Source organism: Thunnus maccoyii, chromosome 18 (assembly GCF_910596095.1).
Source record: "Thunnus maccoyii chromosome 18, fThuMac1.1, whole genome shotgun sequence".
Taxonomy (NCBI): domain Eukaryota; kingdom Metazoa; phylum Chordata; class Actinopteri; order Scombriformes; family Scombridae; genus Thunnus; species Thunnus maccoyii.
Genome location: NC_056550.1, coordinates 10507962 through 10531912, shown reverse-complemented (window position 1 = coordinate 10531912; position 23951 = coordinate 10507962). Strand labels below are relative to the sequence as shown.

The 23951-nt window shown below is 40.5% G+C and overlaps 1 protein-coding gene across 6 annotated transcripts in view; it reads left to right on the top strand.

The window, feature by feature from the left end:
- The window catches only part of grin2aa (glutamate receptor, ionotropic, N-methyl D-aspartate 2A, a), a 162199-nt gene that overhangs the window by 16210 nt on the left and 122038 nt on the right, over window positions 1–23951 (top strand). For 5 of the 6 annotated variants that reach the window (XM_042393501.1, XM_042393500.1, XM_042393499.1 and 2 more), the window contains one exon: window positions 4393–4896. In XM_042393501.1, the coding sequence (XP_042249435.1) occupies window positions 4393–4896 (504 nt within the window). Of the gene's footprint in view, window positions 1–1300; window positions 1372–4392; window positions 4897–23951 lie in introns of those variants that run through there. The other variant, XM_042393505.1, reaches the window with a different exon arrangement.

Sequence of the window (23951 nt, the reverse complement as noted above, 5' to 3'; positions counted from 1 at the left end):
TTGTTTTCAGTTTCTTATTCACCGATCACTGAGAAAGTGTTTTATTTCTGATTTGATATACTTACACATGCACAGACAGTATTTATCTTTTGTACCTTTTGTGAGGTAGGAAATATGAGTCTGTGTGTGTGTTTGTGTGTGTGTGTGTGTGTGTGTACATGTGCGAATGGTAGCCAGTAGTATGGATGTGCCTGCCAAACATCATTTACTGTTGTGGTGCCAAGAAACGGTAGCCTTTGTGTGACGACAAACTGCCCCAATCCGATTTGGCTGGGGATGCTCTCTCTCTCTCTCTCTCTCTCTCTCTCCCTCTCTCTCTCTCTCTCTCTGTTTCTCTCTCTCTCTCCCTCTCTGTCTTCCTCGTCCCTTATATGTGTGCGTCACTTTCTTTCTCTCTGCATTGCCTTAACTTCTTCTGCCTGATTTTCTCCTCTTCTGTCCATTTTTTTCCCTCTCTCTCTGCCTCTCCCTAATAATCCCCATGTGATGCTGCAGAGTTGAGACAAGGAGAGAGAGAGAGAGAGAGAAAAAACCACTCTTTTGTTAGTCAGATTTTCACACCACCCATTGGAACTGAAAGATAATCTTGTCAACAATGGACTCGCCTGTTACTATAAATACCATTAAAAGCCAAATTGGTACCAGTTTGACCCTTTTTTATAAATCTGGTTTTGCCATTACTAATAGATAGATAGATTGTTTATTAGCCACATGACCAAGGCTGGCTTTATTTGTTTTCAGTACAGTAAGTTATAAAAATATATACAAATACATGAATGAACAACAGCAGGCAATCCACATATTATCACGACACAACAGGGATACGGTCAAATATCAACACAGAAACATAGTACACACAACCATATACAGTAAATGCATGGTAATGCATGCTGCTACAGCTTATCATTTTAGCATATATTTTTGGAGCAGGATAGTTTACTGTCATCCTTAATTCAGACAAATGTATTCATGAAAACAAGTAAGAAACATTTTATGTGTCCCTGTTCAGATTTTCCAGATTGTGTGGGCTTCATAACTCTCCTGTTAACCTCCAGAAACTGCTGATGAAAAGCATTTTAAGAGAGTGATGGTCCCACCGATACCGTGATATTAAGAGTAAAATGTAATATGTAAAATGATAATAGCAGCAGTAGCAGCCAGGATGGTTTGGTGTAGTAATTATGAAGACAGCCCTTAAACTTGAAGAATTGGGTTTAATTCATCTTGACAGGAAGAATCAAGTGCTCTTGAGCAAGGACTAAAATGAGAATCAGCTTCATGGGCGCTGCTCTGGGGCAGACAGAATGCAAAAGGATGGATTTCTCCCCAGGGGGTCAAATTGGGTGCAGTGATGGTTGAGCGGTTAGCGAGGTGAGCTTCAAGCTGCAGAGCTGCTTGCTTGACAAGCAGAGAAGTTGCTGAACAGTACAATCTCTCAATGTAAATGTGTTAAACTGAAAGTGAAGCAGGACAGAGCTCATCACTTAAACAATGACATATGCATATCGGAGTAAACACATTTATATGATTGTTTATGTTTAAATATTTTCAAAGTAAAGTTCCCATTGTTCCACCAGCAAATAAATGTCAGTTCTCTTTAATTAAATGATTTCACAAACTGTCAAGGCAAACTCTCACGGTAATCCTACAGCTTTTGGTTAAAGGAAGATGGCAATGTCTTGACAGGGACACTAGGAATCCATTAGGCATTGCTGGCCTGTGAATGGACTGCTCTAACAGTGTTTATTCTCAGTTGGCCGGGAGGGGATGGGAGTGGGGGACAAGCAGTCTTCTGCTTATTTTAAAAACACAGAATGACAGAGTGAGCCCGCATGCATTATTCACAGGAGTCTCAATTTCATTACAGAATCCCAAGGTGTGACATATCCTTGCCTACAGAAAATAATCTAAAACCCTCATCATACTTACAAATAGCAGTTTTCTCTCTGTCTAAGGGCAGAGACAGTAATAAGTGGGAAAACAGTATAAAAGATAGCTATGTATTAGTTCTTCTTTACATACATACCTTTAAAGAAATTAGGTAACAGATGAACATAAAGAGGTGCTATGACCTGCAAAGTGCCTTAGAAATCAAAGTGAGCACATACCCCTGCCAATGTTGTACAATCCTCTAAATGTATCATTTTAGAAAAGGTTTGGACATTTTTATTCTGCATCTAGATCTGGATCAACAAAAGCACATTAGCAATACACAATCATCAAAATGACAGTTCCTCTCCTGGATCCAGGTATGTAAAAACTAATTACTCATTCCTTAGCTCATGGCCTAACTTTCCAACAAATTTAATTAGATCGATATGTTTTTGAGATATCTTCTTCTTCAGTAAGAGCCTTTCACAGTGCTGTTTTGGTTTATATGTTAATGGGTAGGAACACTGTGTAAATGAGACAAGTTTCTTATGATCTTATGATCTCAGCACTTAAATCTACACTGGTTTCAACAGTGGCTTTATAAACGACTTCTCCCGTGAATCAATCATGCACAAACAGGCTCTGCAGCAACGCACAAACGTCCTGTCATGACATCCATAAATCATCAACAGCGCACATGAACACATTATGTGACCATATGTTTCATTCCCCCCTGATTTTGCTCACGCTCTACTGTTCAGCACACCTGCTCATATGTCTTACACATGATGATGTTTCATGCTCTATGAGCATCGGGTGTCCAAGGAATCGAGTGGGTGTTGTCTCTGTAGGGAGAGGGGGTGGCGTATTTATTGTGATTTCTGTGAGACAATGATGATGTCACTGTGCTCTTCTGCTCTGGTTGGTGCAAAGTAACTGCTGTCACCTTCTTCTTATGTTCATACACACAAATGTTTGTACTTGCTGAGGAAACACCCCCACCCCCATCCACCCCACTCCAACCTTCTGTCCTCCTGTCCAAAGCCCGCGGTGCTACTTCAAAAACAGAAGAGAACATTATTTGGCATCCGAAGCTATTTATAACACTTGCCGGTTTATGTTAGTCTGTTCTTTTCAGCCTTTATGTAATTTGTCTCCTACTTACCTCTGGGATACAAAATGATTTGTGCGTGTGTCTGACAGCTGTGTCACCGCTCTGTACATTGAATCATTTATATACAGTACCAATCAAATAAATAAAGGTGAGGAATCATCCTCAGCACTATGGAACAAGTGTAACTGAATCAAGACATTATTAAACACAGAATTCATTTTTTTTCCTTAGTTTTACTCACTTTTCGCATCAGTTTTTTAATCGCTGAGATAAGATTTATGTACACAAATTCTTAACTGTACAAGTCAAATTTCTTTTTTTTTGTTTTGTTGCAGTATGGTCCCTTCTATTAAACATTGAATTCAAAGCCTCAGTATGACAATAACGCCCACCAGTTTTATACACTGTCACACCACTACTGAATCCATGAGCAGGATTAGTGAATAATGTTTGACTTGTGTTTTTGCCTCATGTTTGTTTCAGCTGCGAATGGTTTGTTCTGAAATTTGAAATTGTGGTTGTCACCACCATTATCTCACACACACACATGTTCGTCTTTATATAGTTATGAGGACAATCATTGACTTAATGCATTCCCTTGACCTTTGCCCTAACCACCATAGCTAAATGCCAGACCCTAACCTAAACCTAATTCTAACCTTAACGTTAAAATCAAGTCTTAACCCTCAAACAGCCCTTTTTTAAATTGTGAGGACTCACCAAAATATCCTGAGAATGCAAAACTGTCCTCACTACAATGGTAATTTTAAACTAAAATTCGTCCACACAAACATAGACAGACATGTACATACAGTAAATGCACATATTATTATTATCCTTCACAGCATAGGCGTATATAATAACTTAATAAACCCGCTGGCAGAAGTGTAATGAATCAAAACTATATGAATGCTGAGTACAGTTTGTCTATTACTGACGCTCATAGAGCTCCGTTATAAACTGTATGTCAGTCTGTGCTGGAGGTTGAGTCTTAACATATTACACCTGTAAAGTATATAGATGTTGCTTTCCTTTTCCGAAACAGCACAGTTTGCTCCTGAATCATCTGATCCCTAGCAGTCGTGACTATAAAGTATATACTTGTTAGTCATCTTCTCTTTCTCACAACCCTCCGCAACTTCCTCTCAAGGCCATCTCCCTCCTTACAAGGTTTATGTGTTTAATAACGTTACTGAGAAGAAATGGAATAAAAAAGACAGATGCAACCTGAATGTGTGGGCTTAAAGAGCTGTGCATTAACAATTTATCTACCCTGTCTTTTTCCCTCTGCCATCATCTTTCCACACTTTTTCTCTCCCATCTGCTTCTCTCTTCCCTTGATCTCTATCACATTTTTCCTCCCCTTTCATCTGTCTCCTGTTTTCCCTCATCTTCTTTCCATGCAGGGGATGAAGTGGTTTGGCAGTATGTCCCTCAGCAGCAAAAGGAGTAAGAGGAGGAGTAGAAGGAGCAGCAGTAGTAGCAGTAGCAGTGGTAGTAATAGTGTGCTACTCTCCTTGGCTCTCCTGGTGGTGGTGACCCTGATCGCCGACCCCGCAGTGGCTCAGAAGCAGCGAACTGGCGGCACCTCGGAAAAAGTGCCAGTCCTGAACATTGCGGTGATCCTGGGACGCACGCGCTACATCTCAGACCGGGACATCCGTGCGCTGTGGAGCAAGGAGGACCCCATCGATGTCAACGTGGTCACACTGCTGGTGAACGAGACTGACCCCAAAAGCATCATCACCCACATGTGCGACCTGATGTCTGGGACCAAGATCCACGGCGTGGTGTTCGGAGATGGCACCGACCAGGAGGCCATTGCCCAGATTTTGGATTTTATTTCCTCGCAGACGCTCATCCCCATCCTGGGCATCCATGGAGGGTCATCCATGATCATGGCTGATAAGGTATGGAGGAGTGGGCTGATGGATGAATGCAGGGAGGGGCAGTGGGTGAACAGATGATCGGTGGAAGAATGTTTGACGAGATGGTGGATGAAGCTGTGCAAAGACAGACATGGAGTAGACTGAATGAGTGAATGGATGGATAAATTAGTGACTGATGGACTGCTTTGGTTTCGGAGTGATTTGCCAAACGTTCTGGCTTTTCATCTGTGCCGAACTGCACCTGTCAGTTTTTACAGGTTTGGCTGTTGATACTGTAGATAGACCTGAAAATAGTACTAATATCTTATCAAGCTAACATGAGGAAGGAAGCTACAGCAGTTAGCTGTACCTTACAAATATAAGTGCAGGTGGTGTCTATCTATTCGTAGCTTAAAGAGGTGAGAAAGAAGAGGAACCAGGCTAATTGATTGAATGAGATCATAATGTAGGAGGTAAAGAAGGTAAGAGGGCAAAGACGAAAAGTAAGTTTGTGCAGAGAAGTCTTCAAGGAATGAGATAAAGGAGAGAGTATTTGAAAAGGAGGTGGAGAACAGGTGGGAGAGGAAAAGAAGGGATGCAGTGACTAAAGAGAGTAGGCAGAGGAGAGAGGAGGAGTAGCCTGGCTAACACTGACTGCGTGATACAATGAGTTGTCATCTGGGAAGTCTCCATTCATTGTGCAGGATTTCCTCAAGCAAATTGCAAAAGCCTTGATTGGTTCTTACATGTGAATAGGTAATGCCCCTCACCTGCCAATCACCTTGAACTGTGAATGGGAATAGAAAAACCACACATGATGTTGTGGATTCATGAGGCAGTTCTTAGCTCTCGGGATTCATCAGATTCACAATGGGGATATTCTTATCTGTGTTATTTGCCCTGAAGATCAAAGAAGGCTCACCAGACAGCGTGTTACCTGGACCAGCCTTAAAGATGCTACATATAGAATTTTTAAACATCGACGTGTCATTGTCAAATGATTTACAATACAATAGCTTGGTGTTACTGCTGTAAACAAATGCTAGCCTTTTTCAACATTTGCCACCACACTTTCTGTAAATCCTGTAGCGTCCTTCCCACAACCTAGTGCCACTAGTGTGTGCTTGTCTTCTCTGTCACTTTCCTGAAGAGGATAAATGTTGCTAAATAATTTTTCTGTAAGCCTTTCTCTTTCCACAAGATATACCAGTGCAAGAAAATCTCAAATCTCTGGCACCAGTGGCACTGGAAGAATAGCATCATTTTTTTCCCCTATTTCATGCCATAAAGCAATCTCTCCCTTAAGCAGCCCAACAGATTTTCCACCAAATCCGACCCTGTGGCCCACAATAAAACACGCAGTGTAAAGGTCGGTCAGGGCTGTTGAACCTCTCAGCAGTTATCTCGTTTGTTTACAGTAAATATACGAATGTCTTAAATTTGCTGTGGTAATGGTTTATTGATTCTGTAATGCTACACGTGGCACCTTTTAAGATGGGTGAGAGGAGGGAAGGAGAGAAGGGGGCGACCGCTGGAGGAGGAGGGAGGGCGTGTGAGCCGGAATAGAGGAGGTGGAGAGGCGAAGCAGAGAAATGAAGGGGTGAAGGATAATCCCTCAGTTTGACCAGAGGCGAGGCTCAGTGGAGGGGAATTACAGAAATGTCCTGATTGGCACCTGCCACACACCACCTATTTCTGCACTGCTCTGCACTGTACTGCACACACAAACACAGATACACACACACACACACACATACACCCTCATGTCCCCTGTCAGCGAGTGTCATTGAAACAGCAGCAATTCAGCTCCTTGACAGCGGGAGTGTTTCCTCTGCAGGAACAGACAAGGAGAAAATAATCCACTTTAAAGTGCTCGACCCACCACTTTGTCTTCTCTTGTTTTCTTCCTCACGTTTTCCTTCCTTCCTCATGACTTATCTGTCTACCCCAGCTAGCTTCAAATCCACACGCTCCTCACACTATGTGACGTTGTCTCTTACCTTTCATCACTGTAGCGCTCATACAGACCCTTTCTACCTCCAGGTTGAGGTATAATTTATGTTGCTGTTGTATGAAAACCCTGTCACTCACATATAGGTGTTTCTAAAGCTTTCATCACAGTCGACGCATCAACCCCACAACCATCTCCTCAGGCTGTGAAAACTTTTTTCTAACCTCTTGGGCTTGCAAAACATTTTCAGAGACACTTAGAAATGTGCGAAGTGCATTGTCTTGTCAAGACTTTGCTTCTTTGTTCCTTACAATTGGACATTTTGGAGACATGAGAATGTCTACCTGACAGCAGTTGTGTAATTTAGGACGCATTAGAGGATTATCATGGTTGATTTACACCAGATTTTGAATTCTCAGAAGGGAATCTCATACAGTAATGAGAAATCCTAGCTGGAAGTTTGGTCAAGGCCGCAGATGGTCGAAATGATTAAAATACTGACAAAATTAACCCTTAAATTGAAATTTGCACCATGAAATCTGCAGTCTCTCAGCTCAATCTTGAAATATGTGAGGAGTTTTAACATATTTGGAAATCTCTGTCCTGCAGTGCATTTCAGTTGTTATTATTAAGGCTGCAACTGCTTATTTTAATCATCAGTTAATCTCTTTCTGGTCTGGATTACATGTCCAAAATTAAAATGTGTTCAATTTATAGCGATAAAATAGAAAGAAAGCAGCAAATCCTCACATTTGAAAAGGTTGATCTAGCAAATGCATTTTTTCTTGATTGATTAACCAGTTATCAAAATTGACTCATTCCCTGTCAATAGATCATCTGCACTAGATATATTTTTATCCCTATTTACCTAAAATGACTTTTCTCGGAATAAACATTAGATGAATACCTAAATGTGTGTCTCCTGCAACAACTTTACTATTTTTTCCGTGTAATGCATGTTTGACTGCACAATTCAACTGTACGATCAGAGGTCCTGACATCAATAATATATTCATAGCCGGCAGGATAATGGCTGTGATAATGTTAAGCAAGTGACATCCACCCCACACACAAAAACAACAGCAGTTCAATCTGTTTAGTGAGTGCTGCAGTGTTTTTCCATCCTAAACAAGGATTAGGATTCTTCTAGTGTGTCCTCTGCTGAATCCTCGCCTTGTAAGGTTTGCATAGTCTTTTCCCCTCCTTAAAGTTTATATGGTTACCCTCTGAAGTGTAAGTAGCGGAGTCTTTCCGCCGCCTTGTTCCATGCAGATTCCTGCTAATCCTCCTGTGAAATATGAGGAGAAGCTCGCCTCCAATGATTACACCTTGTAAGACCCTCTGTGTGTTTGTCTATTCATGATTATGCCTTCATATTCGGGTGTGTGTATAGACGTGTGTGAAATTTTCTTGCGTATACATGCTTTAATGCCTTTGCATGCACTGAGTATACTTTTATTTTCTCTCTCCCTCTCTGTGTTTGTGTGTGTGTGTGTGTGTGTGTGTGCTTCCTCTGCCTGTCACTTGGAGGCTAAATCTCTTGCTGCTGATGACTTCCAGTCAAAGCCACGTGAACCTCTAGAGAATACTATCTTAGAGCTCTCCCATTAAAAAAAAGGGCACTATTTACGCCTCAGCTCCTCTCTTTTTTTCTCCCTTTCTTTCTCTGTTTTTCTCCTTTCTCCTTGTGTTGTCCCTTTACCCAACTCTCTATCCTTCTCTCTGTCTTTCATTCTTGCTTGTTAATTAGATAAATGTTGCAGTATCTCCTTGAGTTAGTCCCTTCCATACATCTCTCAGCCTTTGTTGAATAATGCATCATTTGCCTGTATTGAAAGGAATACATTATTGATTAAGGAAAGATATGTCTTCCCCTTGCTGCATTCTAAGCAATTCAGCTTGGAGCTACCACCCTGGCATCTCCTTAAAACTGGTTGGGTTGAAAAAGTAAAAAAAAAAAAATCACTTTGTATTATTTTGTTATTGTTTTCTTTTGTGTTTTATTTGTGATTTTGCTCTTTTGTTCTCTTCCTCCTCTCTTGCATTAACTTTTTAAAGTTCATGCTTCCTGGTTGTCTTACCCGGTGTAATTGTGTGGGTGGATGTCTGGCCTGGCTCGTTGATTGGCTTCATGTAATTCTCACGCTAAATGGTTATCGACTTGCTCGGAGGTCAATAATGGCAACTGGATCATGTTGGTCACGAACACTGCTCACTCTGTGTTTCTTAAGTCTTAACTCAGCGCTGACTATTGGCACGTCCGGTCAGATCCGTCTTCCGCTGCTGCAGCCGTTTTGTTTTTCTCTTCATTTCCCTTTTTTTTTAGGGCTTGCCTCATGAATCTAATTATGGTCTGTATGCACCAGATGTGTTAACAGCAGCAATGGGAGATGTCCTTCCTCATTTTGCTTCTTGAATAAAAAACAAACGCTTTGCTTCTGAATAAAACAAAAAGTGTTGAAAGAGTCAGAAGATGCTCTTTTATGTTTTTTGGCAGTGTAACACTTCAGGTGTGTCTAGGAGTGTGTGCATGTGTTTTGTATGGCGCAACATCAATCCTGACTTCACTTGCTGATTTCACCTTGGCTGCCACACGCACACACACACACACACACACACACACACACACACACACACGACTGTCACTTCACAATTCATCCCTTGAGTGACTTTTAAATAAGACAATTCATTAACATGGGTTAATTAAGTTATTATTCAGCAATTCAAACAAATGAATGAATATTGTGTCTGATGCTTAGTGAAGCACAGGTATTTAATATGCTTTATGCATTCAGAGCAAAGCTTGTTCCTGGAGTTACTGATTTTGAACTTTGTGAAATCCTCAATGGTCCAAACAATGCCAGGCTAAAGAGATGCTTTGTACTAGGCTACTTCAAATGACTACAACAGGATGGTGCTTTAAGCCTGATTATCAAACTTAATTGACATCTTAGTTCACTTTATTCAGTCTGACATGATTTTCATGTCAGCTGATGTTCATCGCAATTTGATTTCCGCTGTCTGGGGTCCATGACACTGAACCACAATTGCTCCAGATGGTTACGCCAGTGTATGAGTATGTGTATGAATGGGTTTGGTACTGAAGTGCTTAAGGTAAAAATATTATGCCATTTAACTACTTTCAGTTGACATGTAAGCTGTGGTAGCGATTACTTGGTATTCACATCTATCAGAAAATATGTCAGTTTAGGAGTTATATCTGTATGCCAACTTACAACATGCACATCTGCGTTGATTGCATGTAGCAGTTTTCTGTTTGGTTGGCTAGCTAACTAGAAAGATGATGTACCCATTCTACGTCCCACTTACTATGATTGGTCAACTGTTTCACCAAGTAGGGTGAAAGTAGATTATTCTATTATTTTCTGATGAGTCGATTAATCCATTGGTTTACTTACCAATAAATAATAACCGTAACTTCTATCATTAATCTTTCTACCTTTTATTCAAGCATTTTCTCATAAAAATACTTATTTTACGAATAAAAAATTTCTAACATGTGGGGTGTGCGTACAGTGACATTCTTTTTATGGAAAAAATCTTGCACACAGCTTTTCCTCTTCCTAAGACACAAATTATAATCAGTGACATATCTTAACATGAAATCTATAAATGAAGGAACCATTTCAAACTTTAACTTTTACCTAATGATACTATTCATCACAAAAGTTTAGATGTATAGATAGATAGATAGATAGTGTTGAGTATGATTTATTTCAATGGCTAATGCCGATTGTAATTGGAAATGCACTTTCATTATTTACCTCCAATAGGTTACACTGACTTACAGCGTAACGTTAATGGAAATCTACTTTGTTGAGATTTATAGGTTTAAAGGTGCATAAACAAACTGCTTACAACTTGCAAATACGCTGTAAAGCGGCGTTGCCATACCAGCCTTAGCATCTACTCTAGGAAGTCTTTGTTGAGTTCTTGCCTGAAATAACAGATGCAGACGCAATGACAACTCCCAGGCACTATACCAACCAAATATCAGACAAAACTCATCGTAATAGTCCAAATACTTGTGCTGCTGCCTCGTTTTTTTGAGGTTGGAGAGCCCCAGGATGTTTTCTTTTGAGATGCTTGTGCATAGCAGTTGTGCTGCTGTGGTAGGCCATTTCAGTTTTACAAAGCGTGCAGAGCACCATTTTATTCAGCCTCTGTTTAAAGAATTCCCACACTTTTGACAATTGGCTTCGGTTTTTTTTTTTTAGATAAAGTCTCATTTTAAGCATGCCTGGGAGCAGGAGCTGCCATAATTGGGGATGAATGTAAACAGTGTAACGCATCAACCCATTCCACGCGAATCGATGTATTTACGTGATCGACGTAATCACTTACATTGACGCATCATTCCCGCCCTATACAAAACAGACGACCGTGATGGCAAGATGGTGGCAGTTCATTGCACACAACTTATACTTTATATTTCTGTTGAGAATGCCTTTTACTGGTGAAATGTTCAATCATGGCTGTTTAGCCCCAAAGAGTTGTGACCTCATCAGCTAGTACAAACACACTCTGTGTCATTGGATGGATGGTCTGGCTCCCTGGTCCTATAATTGGAACTGACCTGGCTGCATGATGGTAACAAAAGGCAACCCTCTATCAACCTTTGTTACTCAATGTTTCCATTTAACTAATTAAACAACGATGTACAAACGCACATGTACGCACGTCAATGCACTGCAAGTGTGTTTATGTAATTTATTGACTCATAATGGTGAGATTTGTCAATAGATCACATATAATGAACAGTGTTTCGTGATCATGCCCATTGATAAACTCTATAATGCTGTAATTCTTGTGTGTGTGTGTGTGTGTGTGTGTCATGGCGGCTGTCATGGCGGCTGATAGCTGGAGGCTTATGGCTGAAAAAAGTTTTTCATACCAACTAACCACACACCCCCGATGTAACTGCCAGCATTAATGTAGTAGATGCAAACGTGTGTGTAGGGGGGGTATCTGGTGTTATTGTGATCAAAGGACATTATTCATCCATCCCTGTTGTTGTCTCCCCTCAGGCTGTATAATTATACACACACACGCACACACGCACACACATTCGCAAGCACTCTGATGTTTGTTGCTGCCCGCTTGTGTCAAATAGCAAATCAGAGAAGGAAGAGAGGGAAGGAGAGAGCGATAGACAGAGAGAGAAAGAGCAGATAGAAAAAAAATGTTTTTATGATAACATTTATGAGTTTGTCCAATTACTGTGTGGAGACGTTTGTTCTTTGTTTGCCTGAAATCACACTGTCATTTAACTGCAGCATCTTCAGCTGGCTAAACCAGAGGGCCTGCCACTCTCTCTCACACACCTCCGCACAGATAATATTCAAGTGTGTTTGTGTGTACACGCCTCGGTACTGTATATGTCCTTGTGTGTGTCTATGTGCATATAATTTATCAATATCTTTCCCATGAAGGCAGTTTGTTTTTGTGTGTCTATAATTGGCTATATGTGCGTGCGTGTGTGTGTGTGTGAACCCAGACTGCGATAATGACATCACTGGGGTGTTGTCAGATATCCTATTACCTTGGTAAGACAGTCCTCAGTGAGATTCCCATGGTAACACTTTACTTGTTAGCTCTCTGTGTTTTGTATTCTTGGTGTGTATAGCATTTGTGGGTGTGTATAAAAGTGCCTGTATTTTACTGTAAATATGAAAACACTTATGTGTGCATGCATGTGTGTGTGTGTATGTGCAGCTACTGTATGTCTGAGTGTGTGTGTATTATTCCGATAGCTAGATGCAGCTGTCTTGCACATGAGAAATGTCCTCTCCCTTCTCAAAGGGAATCGATTTGAATGAATATGTGGTACTTCAGGAAATAGAGCTGTTAGCTCTTTCTATAAGTGCATTTCCCACTTTTTCTTCATCTCGCTCTTCTGTCTTTTTTCCCTGATGGCGCTGGTTCCAAAGTATAGAAAGTTTGTATTTGTGCTGCATAGTTTGAGCGTCACTATGAGCCATCCTCTCACTCTGTCTATTGCTCTGTCCCATCTCCCTTCTCTCTCGGACTAACTCTCTATTCCTTTATTCCCTTTTCTCCTCTCCTCGGATCTTTCTCTCTCCTTCTTTTTCTCACGATTTCTATCTCTCTTTCTCTCAGCTTCAGTTGCAGGAACAGCGTTGGTTTATATAGAGATTGCAGCAACACGCACGTTGACAAAACCCACAGTGCGTGCCCGCGTACACACACACAAAGTTGCATATTACACAAGTAATACACCCGGTGCTGCTTGCAAAAAGAAGAGTGCATTTTAACAGTGACAGCTGTAGCCAGGTAGACGAGTCGGGTCAGGAGCTGTAAAAGCCCTTTTCAGCAATAAAATCAACTGAATGGGTAGACCTGGCACAATAAAAATGAAAGTTATGACCCATTCTATCCAAAGCATATTTTCTACTTTTTAATTAATTGACAAAGGCTTGGGATGGAAGGACTAGCACTGCGTTATGTCATAGCTAAATGGGAATATAAATTGATTTTGATGTTGTACTCCTGTAGGCATTTACTTCAGTCTTTAATCTCCTTACCTGCTTCATCATCTCCATTTTATCCTTCTACTAGTACTTCTTTTTCACTGTTGTCTTATTCCAATGAATGAAACATGCTTTTTTTCTTATAGCGTTGGGCTTTTAATAGGCAGGGAAGTGCAGGAATTGATCAGGCCCTGTCCTGTGCGTTTGCGTGCAGGTTCAGAAGACTGTAACGCTCTTATATTAACATCTATTCTAATTGCTTGTTTGGTGCTGGTGCCATTATTACTGTAAAAGTGGGTTTGTGTGTGTACCAGCCAGGACGTGTGTGTATGTCACTCTAACAAGGATAAACAAACAACAGCCTGGCTAACATCAGACTAATCCTCTTGTCTGTTTGCTTTGTGTGCACTTTGTTTTTGTGTATGAGCGACTGTCTGGCTAATGTGTGTGTGTGTGTGTGTGTGTGTGTGTGTGTGCGTGCATTTTTGGGGTGCGTATGTCTATCCATTTTTTCTTTTTTTTTTTTTTTATATTTCTTGTTGATTAACCCGAGTGTCTCAGCAGTAAATTGAATTTCTGATCTTCCTGACTCGACTCTTGTCAGCCACCATAAGCTGACAGAAATACCCTACAATAAATATAACATAAGCTCGGCGACCGAGAGACTGAAGAGGCACACAGAGAATAACACAGCTATCACAGCTTTGGAGGAGAGAATTTTGTCATCTCAGCTTAAGCCTGACTAATATACAGATAACACATGCATGCAGTTGCTGGCTGCGAAAGTCTTTTCATTCCTCATCTTTGTGTCATGAGGCAATTGCATCAGCGTGGGTATAAATTTAAAAAAAAAAAGGCTCTCGTCACTGAAGCCTTCAAGGACACATTTCCTCTTTTTCTGAAACGTTGAAATTGTCTGATTAAATTGTCTACACTTGGTTTTTTAAGCTGCAGAACCTCAGTGAATCTTAATTCTCGGTACACACTGCAAACCGCTTCATTATGAGCGACAGCTACTTATTAACTACAGGCATCTTTCAGGAGGACTTGTCAGTCACAGTTATAGTGGAGGGAGAGAAACAGAGATGTGAGTGAGAGGTTGATTTTTCAGACTGTATTATCACCACCTACTGTCACTCACGCTCCTGAAATACACCCAGATAAATATCAAGTAACTTTGCCCTTAGCCATGTTGACCTATTTGTGTTTACATGAATATGTATTTGTAATCATAAATGGAACAAAATGTCATCTCTCTATTGATTTCATACCGACAAACAGAATCTAGATTGACAGCGTGTTCAGGATGGATCGTTGATAAAGATTTTCTGGTAGTGTGAAGGTTTATAGAGTTACCGCCCTCATAGGCCTGTAGCTGCAGCCTCCTTGATATTTATGACTCCATGTGAGTCCTACAGTGTGTCAGAAATACAGAGGGCAGTAAAGAAGCCAAGAAAAAATGATTTAAAAAAAGAATATGGCTTGATCTTACAAGTCAGACAGTTCTCCTTATACATCATCGTGCATTATACTACCTTGTACTTGTGGAAGGTGCTCAACGTCCTACTGATCAGATTCTTCATACATACGTTGTCCGTCCATCTATAATTTTGTTGTCATGTTTGTCCATGCTTTCTGTAAATTTGCTTTCTTGGTCTGTTCTGTATTTCTGTATTATATTTGAAACATCCCCTAAAGACAGGGGATGTTGTATTGCTGTACAGATTGTAAAGCCCCTGAGGCAAATTTGTGATTTTTGATATTGGGCTATACAAATAAAACTGACTTGACTTGTGTTCACTTTGAGCTACTTCACATATGCCACATAAAATAATCTGTAAAGTTAACAAGCAGGTCTGTGCTTAAAAGTCTTTTCAATAGTCTTTTCCAACTTTATGAACACTCGTCTCTTCTCTTGACCTCTTTTCCAAATTTCCAATTTTCTGTTTTTCTTCCTTCTCTTTTGCTTTTTTAAACATCACAAAACCTGAAAATTAAATGAAAATAAGATTAAAACCACACGACAGAACTGAATGACAACAGAAATGTATGTGAAATTATCAAATCTCAAATCAAGAGCAACATACCTAGAATAGAATCTCAAAATGGCTCCCTGTGTGGCTCTTCTTTGCAGCTGTCAATCAACAGTTACACACACACACAGACAGACACACACAATGAAAGGAGCCTTAAAGTGATGCTAGCTTTGTCAAATGCTTTGATAATTGGACTAATGATGTGTCAGTCAGGGCAAAGAATAATTTGTTTTGGTCACGCTACCTCTTCATCTCTTTGTTTTTTTCCTCTTCCTCATTTCCTCTATTCATACTTTTGAATTTATAGTAAAATTCAGAAATATTTTGTTGAGAAATTGAAAAAAATGCATGTATTTGCCTTATTGGAACTATAGCCAATTCACCTGCTATGTTGCTTTATCTGATTTTTGTTACACTATAAAATCTCCTTAATGTAGTTTCCCACCACGCAAGCAATGTAAGTTTCAAACGGCCTTAATGGGAATGAGGTCAGCTGAAATGTTTAGAAATAAGGGGTTTAGAAATGAACACCGTGGAGGCGCCTGTATTGCAGGTTTTTAGTCATTAATAACCAGTGATGAGGTCAGCAAGGCTTAATTATGCTGACCACACAACTTTGTGGGCGGGTGGGTGAGCGGTGCAGCACACGGACAGGTATTTCCATCTTTTCTATGTGCTCTCTCATTTCACTTCATCAGTATTCCCTCCTTTCTTCGTCTCTCTGTCTCGTTTCTCTGGTGCAGTGTAATTTCTTTGTTTTGTGATTATTGGTGCAGTCCACTCTCCAGGCTTGTTAGTTACTTTTTTAACCAAGCTACAATCTCTTTCCTTTGAGCTGCTTTGGGATTTGAATAAAAATCCACCGTTCTGGGAGGTCAGGCAACAGTCACTTACTTTAAGTTCGATCTAATTAGGCCGCTAAAAAAAAACAGGACTTCCCGCTCTTTAAACTTTGCCGTGTCAGAAAACGGGGGAGAGACAGTTGATGGACAGAGCAGGAGATATTTTGAAAGGTTTTTTAGATGAGACGGATAACAGGAACACAGACATAAAAATGAAAGATCTAGTTCTTTGACATATAGTAAAATATAGGAAGTGACAAACAACATTTTGGCAAAAAATTTTAAATAGGTCAGCATAAAAAAAGGCTATAATTACCCCGCTTTTTAACATAGTGCAGGCTGTAAAATCGATTTAATACGAGAATCTGTGTAGGGATTCTGTGTTTTATTCTGTCAAACCAGGTCTTCCTCTGTAGCTTACTTTTTTCTGTCCTCTTCTCCTCCTGCTCTGATCTGCATTTCTCATCTAATCTTGAAAGTCTATCTGTCCTTCCCTCTCTCTTTCTTTTTTTTCCCCTCTCCCATCTCTTCCTCTGTTAAGTGTTTGAAGATTGCGGCGAGAGATTTCTCCTCGTATCCGAGCTGTGTCGAAAGGAGTTGGCAATAGCTGTACCCCTCTTCTCTCTACGTACGCACCCGTGCACACACACACATAAATAGCACATGCGCGCACACACACGCAGCACTTAACAAAGCCATGTCCCTTGCCATTTACTGCTTTAGGTTTCATGAACAGAGTGTTTGAGGCGACTGCCCTGTCTTTAATGGCACTACTTTTTTTATCCTTTCCTCCATTTCTTTCCCCTCTACTCCATCTCCGTATTTTTTGACTTAAAAGAGCGCACACACAAGTACAGCACATACACACACACACACACAGTCATGCAGAAATGCTGTTGCCACATTACTCCGCAGTGTCTGCAGTGAATGAGCACAATCACGTTAGAATAGGGCTGGCTTGCTTCTCTCGCCTGCTCCCTGCGTCCTGTGCGGAGCTTCTCTAGCGTAGCAACACAATTCCATTAAAATGGACCATAGTCTTTCCCTTAGCATTAGCGTAGTGTAGCCTAGCCCAGCACTGCACCATGTTGGGGGCAGTGAGCTGTGCTAAAAGACAGGGAACGGAGAAATGCAGGCAGTGAGAGTGACATGAATTAAATATCCCTCCGACGAGCCTCTTCCTTGTTTCACTCGTCTCTCCATTATGATGGAAAGCCCCGTGGAGCATGAAGTCAACCTTAATTGTTCTGAAGTAGCGGGCTAGACAGGCGTAGGGATAGATGGATGGATGGATGGATGGATGGATGGATGTGTGGAAAAAAGGGATGACTTGTAAGTACGTACCCGTGTGACAAGCAGTGAACAAGCTGTGAGCACCGTGGGGGGCTTTCAGGAAAATGGCATTATTCATGTTTTATTGGCACGCTCAGTTTATTTGTCTCTCCATGCCACTCTTCCTCTCTTTCTCTGTCCACGTAACATACAGCCAGCACTTTACTCTTAAGACTTCAGCTTAAAAAAAAAAAAAAAGGATGCAGCGTCCCATCCATTAACATGAAAGACAACTTAAGAGGTCTTGTTGAGCCTGACGAGAAACTTGAGTGTCCATGTGTCTTACTGTCTACTGAAAGCCACACACGCTTCACATCCGCAACATGGAAAACTTTTAACCCCCCCCGGAACTGAAAGTAACAGATTATTAATACCTCATCCTTTAGTTTTAACTTGTCACACCTAATGTTTGAGAAATTTACACTGGCATTTTATGTGTTGAGGTAAGGTATGAAGCATGTACCTCGTGTTGTACATGAAAATGTTTGCTGTAAGTCAGTGTGACAGCTACATATTTGGAAGTATTCTGCAGGACGGTTATGCAGTAGCTCATAATGTAGGCTTCAATGGCTACGGATGCACCCCTCTACATTTTTGTCTTCCCAGTTTAAATGCTGCAGTGAACGACTTTTTGGAGAGAACTATTTTTAGTTTTCAGGTCATTTGCAACTTGTCTCAGCACTCTCGGTTCTTTTAACTGCAGAGTCCTTAATATGTAGTCCTTAAAGTGTCGTGTCACATCATGTAACTGACGTGGCGCAGTGAGCCCTTCTCCTTTAGATTGTAGTGTTGCGTGGAATTCAGCTGACTTCAAAGATAGAGGGATGAAAATGGGGACAATGAAAAAGTGACTCAACAGCTTTTCTCCTTGAAAAAGCAACGGAGAGAAAGAAAGAAAGATGGAAAGAGCGCAAATTGGAGAGAGTTAAAGATAGAATAAGGAGTACAGAGAAAACCGGAGAGAGGCTGAGGGGCTTTTAAAGAAGAGGTCTTTAATTAAGTTGATAGTGTGTGGTTATTAGCGATAAGGTTTTTGCTGAGAAAAGTCAGTGCGCATCCTATTAACTCCCCCACCCTGCATACTGTAATTACTGTATGCAACCTCAGTTAATACCAGCATTGTGTGACCCTCAAATCCGTCCTGCTGGTATTCAAGGTGATTAGGCTACAGCTTCAAAAATAGTAAATAAATGATAAGCTTAATACACTGGAAAAACTAACAGTTTATGGTTTTTATTTCCCCTGATAAATAATGTCATTGACTTACTGTACATGAATTACAGGCCAAAGTCAATCTTTTTTTTTTTTTTTTTTAAATTCATGAATAGATGGAGCATTTCCACTACACTCAAGTTGGGGTAACACCTTACTAATGTGTGGAACTCCTCATCACACTTTTGTAACATTCCAGACTTCATATCACAACTTTCCCAGCTGTTTTGTTTTTAAGCAAGTGAGACAGGTTAGCTCCTCATGTTTTTATATATTGGTTACTTTTTTTTGCAAAGGTTAAATGTAAATAAATAAAAATATATAGGTGAATAATAGCTTAATTAAGTATATTTCAAATATAGCTTCTGAAGGACTGTGAAGAAGAAGCCAAGTGTGAAACGGAGAGAATGCTAGCAGCTCCCAGCAGAAATATGCAAATACAAGCTTGACAAGATGAGATATCATCATCTTGTTATGACAAAAAGTTGCCTACAAACCCAGCAGATAAGGAGCAACAGTAGCATTCATTTGGAGTCGAAGTCCAATGTTCACTTGTTTGGCCAACTCCTGAGAAAAATATATGGTTCTTTGGCTGTTAACTGCTCCACTATGTTCACCAGCTATAGCTCCTAACTTTATATTTCTGACATTTGGTGCTGAACAAATAGTGTGCAGTGGATTTATCAGTGTTTTAGCTGAAACCAGCTGCCTCCTGTGCCTGGAAACAAGGTTGATGATGGCAGTGAGACAAAACCAAAACTATAAAGTTGCAGTCCGAAAAAAAAACAAGACAATGTGAGATAATTCTCTGTGGGTTCATCATTACAAGTGACTCCTTTCACATTACACAAAGTCATTTGATCCATCCTTAATGTAAGAATATTTATTAGTGCACCTTTAAGATTTCCTAACAAATTATTTTACATTCATGAACAATAAGTGACATAATGTAGGCTCATATGAATCCTTAAAAAAGTTGACATAGTGTACATGTACTCATATATATATATATATATATATATATATATATATATATATGGCCTCTAATCCAGCACCTGTTCCTATAGAGTGCCTTCTCTAAGTAAACTAGTTCTGGGTTCCACTTCCCCCCCACTTCAGCATCACCCTTCCCCTCTGTCTTTTCCTCTTCTCCCTCTCTGTCCTTCTCTCTGTCCTTCTCCCTTATCTTCCTCTTTCTGTCCGTCTTAGCCAGCCTTTGGTGCTTTTATAGTGTTTTTTCGGGAGGACGGGCGTACAGTGAGACATGTGGGGAGGATTTAAAAATAGCAGAAGTACCAGAGGAAGAGAGAACATGAGGGGAGGGAAGACGGATGGAGGGGGATGGAGAGAGGGAGTGTTTCAGGGTCAACATTGACAAATGGGTCTGCGGAGTTAGCCGGGGCTCCGGGGAGCACCGACAGTTAGGTCAGCGCTCCCCAAAGGGAACAGGGAAATTGGGTTTTTACCTGCTGAAACACCTGAGAGAGAGAGAAAGAGAGAGAGCGAAACAAAGAGAGCGATATGGAGATAAGGAGACAGAAAGAGAGAGAGTGTAGTATTTGTGGGGAGAGTGAGGTATTTTAGCATCACTCCAGTATTATTTAAAGAAACAGGGCAGGAGTTGCAGTCACATTTGGTGCAGAACAATGGCAGCATGCAGCAGTGTAACCTTTACATTGGACTATATTAGTGCCATTTACCAAAGCATATTATATGTTTGTGAGGGAAATAAAAAAGACACTAATTTTCCTAAGAAGTACATTTTACATATTTGATCACTTTTTTTTTTTTTTTCTGGAAATCATCATTTTAGAAAAGCACTGGTATGATAAGACGTTTAGTCTATGAAAGTGACCATTAGAGCCAGTCTTTCAAATTTGAGATACATTCCTTTAACTTGACATAATGATGCATACAGCACCTTAAAATTGACTTTTACTCAAAGAACTTCCTAAGAAACCAACTCTGTGATAGCTTAGGTAAGCTGTCCTTGAGAGAAGTGATCCTTTATTCTCTTCACTGCAGCAAACCCACGCTCTGCCTGACTGACCCTGGCTTTCTGTGCTTGAATACTAAAGCTCCTGAATGAATAGAAGCTGGGGGTTTGTTATTAAGGGGTTTGAATTAATCGAAATCACTGACGTTTCAATAGCTCATTTAAAAGGGCTGATGAGGAGTCATGACGAGGTGGGTTTTTTGCGCTTGTGTGTTTGCGTCAGCGTGTGGGATCAAGCGGTTTTTTGTACGATCATTTGTATAAGTTTGCGTGTGTGTGTGTGTGTGTATGTGTGTTTGAGATGTTAGTTTAGTCCAACCTTGACAAGGAGGAGAGGGCGTTGTTAGTGCAGACCCGCTGAGAAATATGGCTCGACAAAGAGCGAGCCATGCACACTCACACACATACAAAGAACATAATCTTATAAACCGAGAGAAAGTCAAAGTGAGTCAAAGTTACTTCTGCTGCCTCACTTTCAGTTCACAAACACACACAATGATTGCACAGACTTTCCAAACATCATTTACATCTATCTGCTACTTAAATGCTGGCAGTGTGTGTGTGTGTGTGTGTGTGTGTGTGTGTGTGTGTGTGTGTGTGTGTGTGTGTGGCACAAGTTTTAAGGCCACACACCATGTGAAACCATTCACTCACTATGACACACACACACACACACACACACACACACACACACAATGTTAAGCACAGTTAGCCATTGATGAAGACTAAAAGCTCCCTCATTTAACTATGGTCTCCCTGCAGTATACTAGCTGTAATTTATTACTGTCTGTGCACACAGACACACACACACACGTAAATGATGGCTTTGCAGTGCTGTCACTGCAGACCAAGGCCAGCTGAAGCTGTTCATTTAGTATTCTGTTCTGTGCAACGCAGTGTGTGTTTTTCTGTGTGAGTGTGTGTGTGTGTGTGTGTGTGTGTGTTTAGCTGTATCCTATAGCCCAACAGTAAAAACAGCCACTTATATGATACATATGTTCATTCATTTGTGTGTAGAAGAAGTTGCTTGTCAGGAAAATATAGACATTGATTACTTTAAGTGTTTGAACAAATTACCAATAATGTGTTTTTAGCTGGTGAGGAAAGTTTTCTTTCGTGTGTGAATTCTGGAGTGCCTGGGTACAATGTTTGATATTGTGACCACAGCGTTTAACGTTATCTGTAAAAATATCCAAATATTCTGTTCAAATCTATAATATTCTACTTTATCCTCTTTTGTTTTAGCACTGAGTATACATACTGTACAATCCTTTTAGGAACTGGAGCTGGGTCGAGTCTTGTTTCCAATCGAGCCATTTAAAGACATCGCGCTGAGGAAATTGGTTATTTATACACACAATAATTCCATGTGTGACTTAACCAAATACAAACACGAGTCAGAGACACCCATTCCAGCTGGAGACTTTCTCGACATTTAATTAGCAACTTTGTGCCTGTCAGTAACCGACAAATAATCCGAGTAGGCTCTCCAGTGTGATCACAACAACAGAAATTGTTTTCTCTCTTACCTCTTTATCTCATAAACAAGGAAACGTTGCAAATGAGAATTTAACGATTTAACAGCGTAATAGTTCTCCTCCCACGCCACTGGTGATGATAGGTGTCTCCAGAATGCGTTTAGAAGAGTTGTGGCAACTTTTTTTTTTCTGTATTCTGCACACAGAGCGATCCATACACTTTGCAATTCTCAAGGTGGAGAAGATGATGATTAAAAGATATCGAACGATGGTATCAAAGGGTTGCGATTTGCATTTCGAAATTGACTTTTCTGATTTTCTTCTCCTCTCACACCTGTCATATTTTGTGAAGATTGTGTCAATGTAGCTACATTTTGTCCTTCCCTTCCCTTTTCTTTTTCCTTTTTCCTTTTCCTTTGCTTTCCTTCCCTTCCCTCAACAAGGCTATAATAACTGAATAAATTCAAAAAAGGGCCCAGGACATTTATAATGGGATGACATCTCTTTCCACATTCTCCCCCCCTGCTTTGTGCCTTCTTTCCCTTATTCTGCCTGCAACAGCATTTTACAGTCACTTTCTCTGTGTGTCTCTTTGAAAGACACACATACACACACACACACACAGGAAGAGTTTGTGTGTGTTGAAGGCGGTAAATTGTTTTCAAGGTTCCTACTCAGCTTGCAGCCACGTATTCTTTCAGATGCAGTGTGTGTGCGAGCTGTCAGGCGTTCCCATCCCCGTGGCGAATCATCTGTCTGCTCCTTAGGGGTCGTCGGCAGGTGCTTTCTAAACAGGCCTCCCCCTGGACACCTCTGTCCTTGTATCTGTCTGAAAGTACCCATATCTTTCTCCTTTAACCCCCCCCCCCCCCCCCCCCCCCCTCACACCTATTGTACTTTGTGTGTCTGTGCATCTGTGTGTGTGCATACATGAGAGCGCCATCTCTGGAATTTCAATTGAATTGCCAGGCTGCAGTTGACAAGTCTGCATGTGCTGCCTGCCGAAGCATTTCTTCACTGTAGTTCTAGTACCGCGAAGAATTGTTTGCAGCGTGAAACCTCGAACAGTATGAAATAATCGTGTGTCAATTAAAACAATGACTCTACTGGATTAATTTCACTGTTTGGAATTATTTTATTACCTTGAAATCATGTAATATGACAGCAGGAACCTCTCACTCCGCTCACGCTTGTTGCTGGCTGATGAAGATGGAGATGGAAGGGAAAACAATTTTAGTAGTGACAGTCATTATGGGGGAGCCCATCAAAACCATTTCTTATGGTAAAATCATGTGAGAAAAGCAAAATCCATATTAGATAACACAACAAACTTAGAGCCTTTTGGCTTGAATTTTAACCAAAAGTAATCAATGTCAACCCCGAAACTAAACCAAATTGACAAATATAAAGATGTAGTTGTCACTTTTCAGATCTGTGGTAGATCTTTATATTTTTTATAGAAATGATGTGATACTACTCCAAGGCCAAAAAAGGAAAATGTATTCCAACTACAAAAGTATGACATTTTGGTTTTGCATGACAAACCATATATAAACATCTCCAATACATTTCTTATAAGAATTTGTATGTAACCATATGAATCTATATGGCAAGAAACTTCATCATTATAATGACTGTTGAGGCAATTCACCTCTTGCACTTGATTTCAATGAGGAAAGAAACAATTCTTAATGCTCAGAGCATGGCTTGCTCACACTTGATACAGACATACAAGATG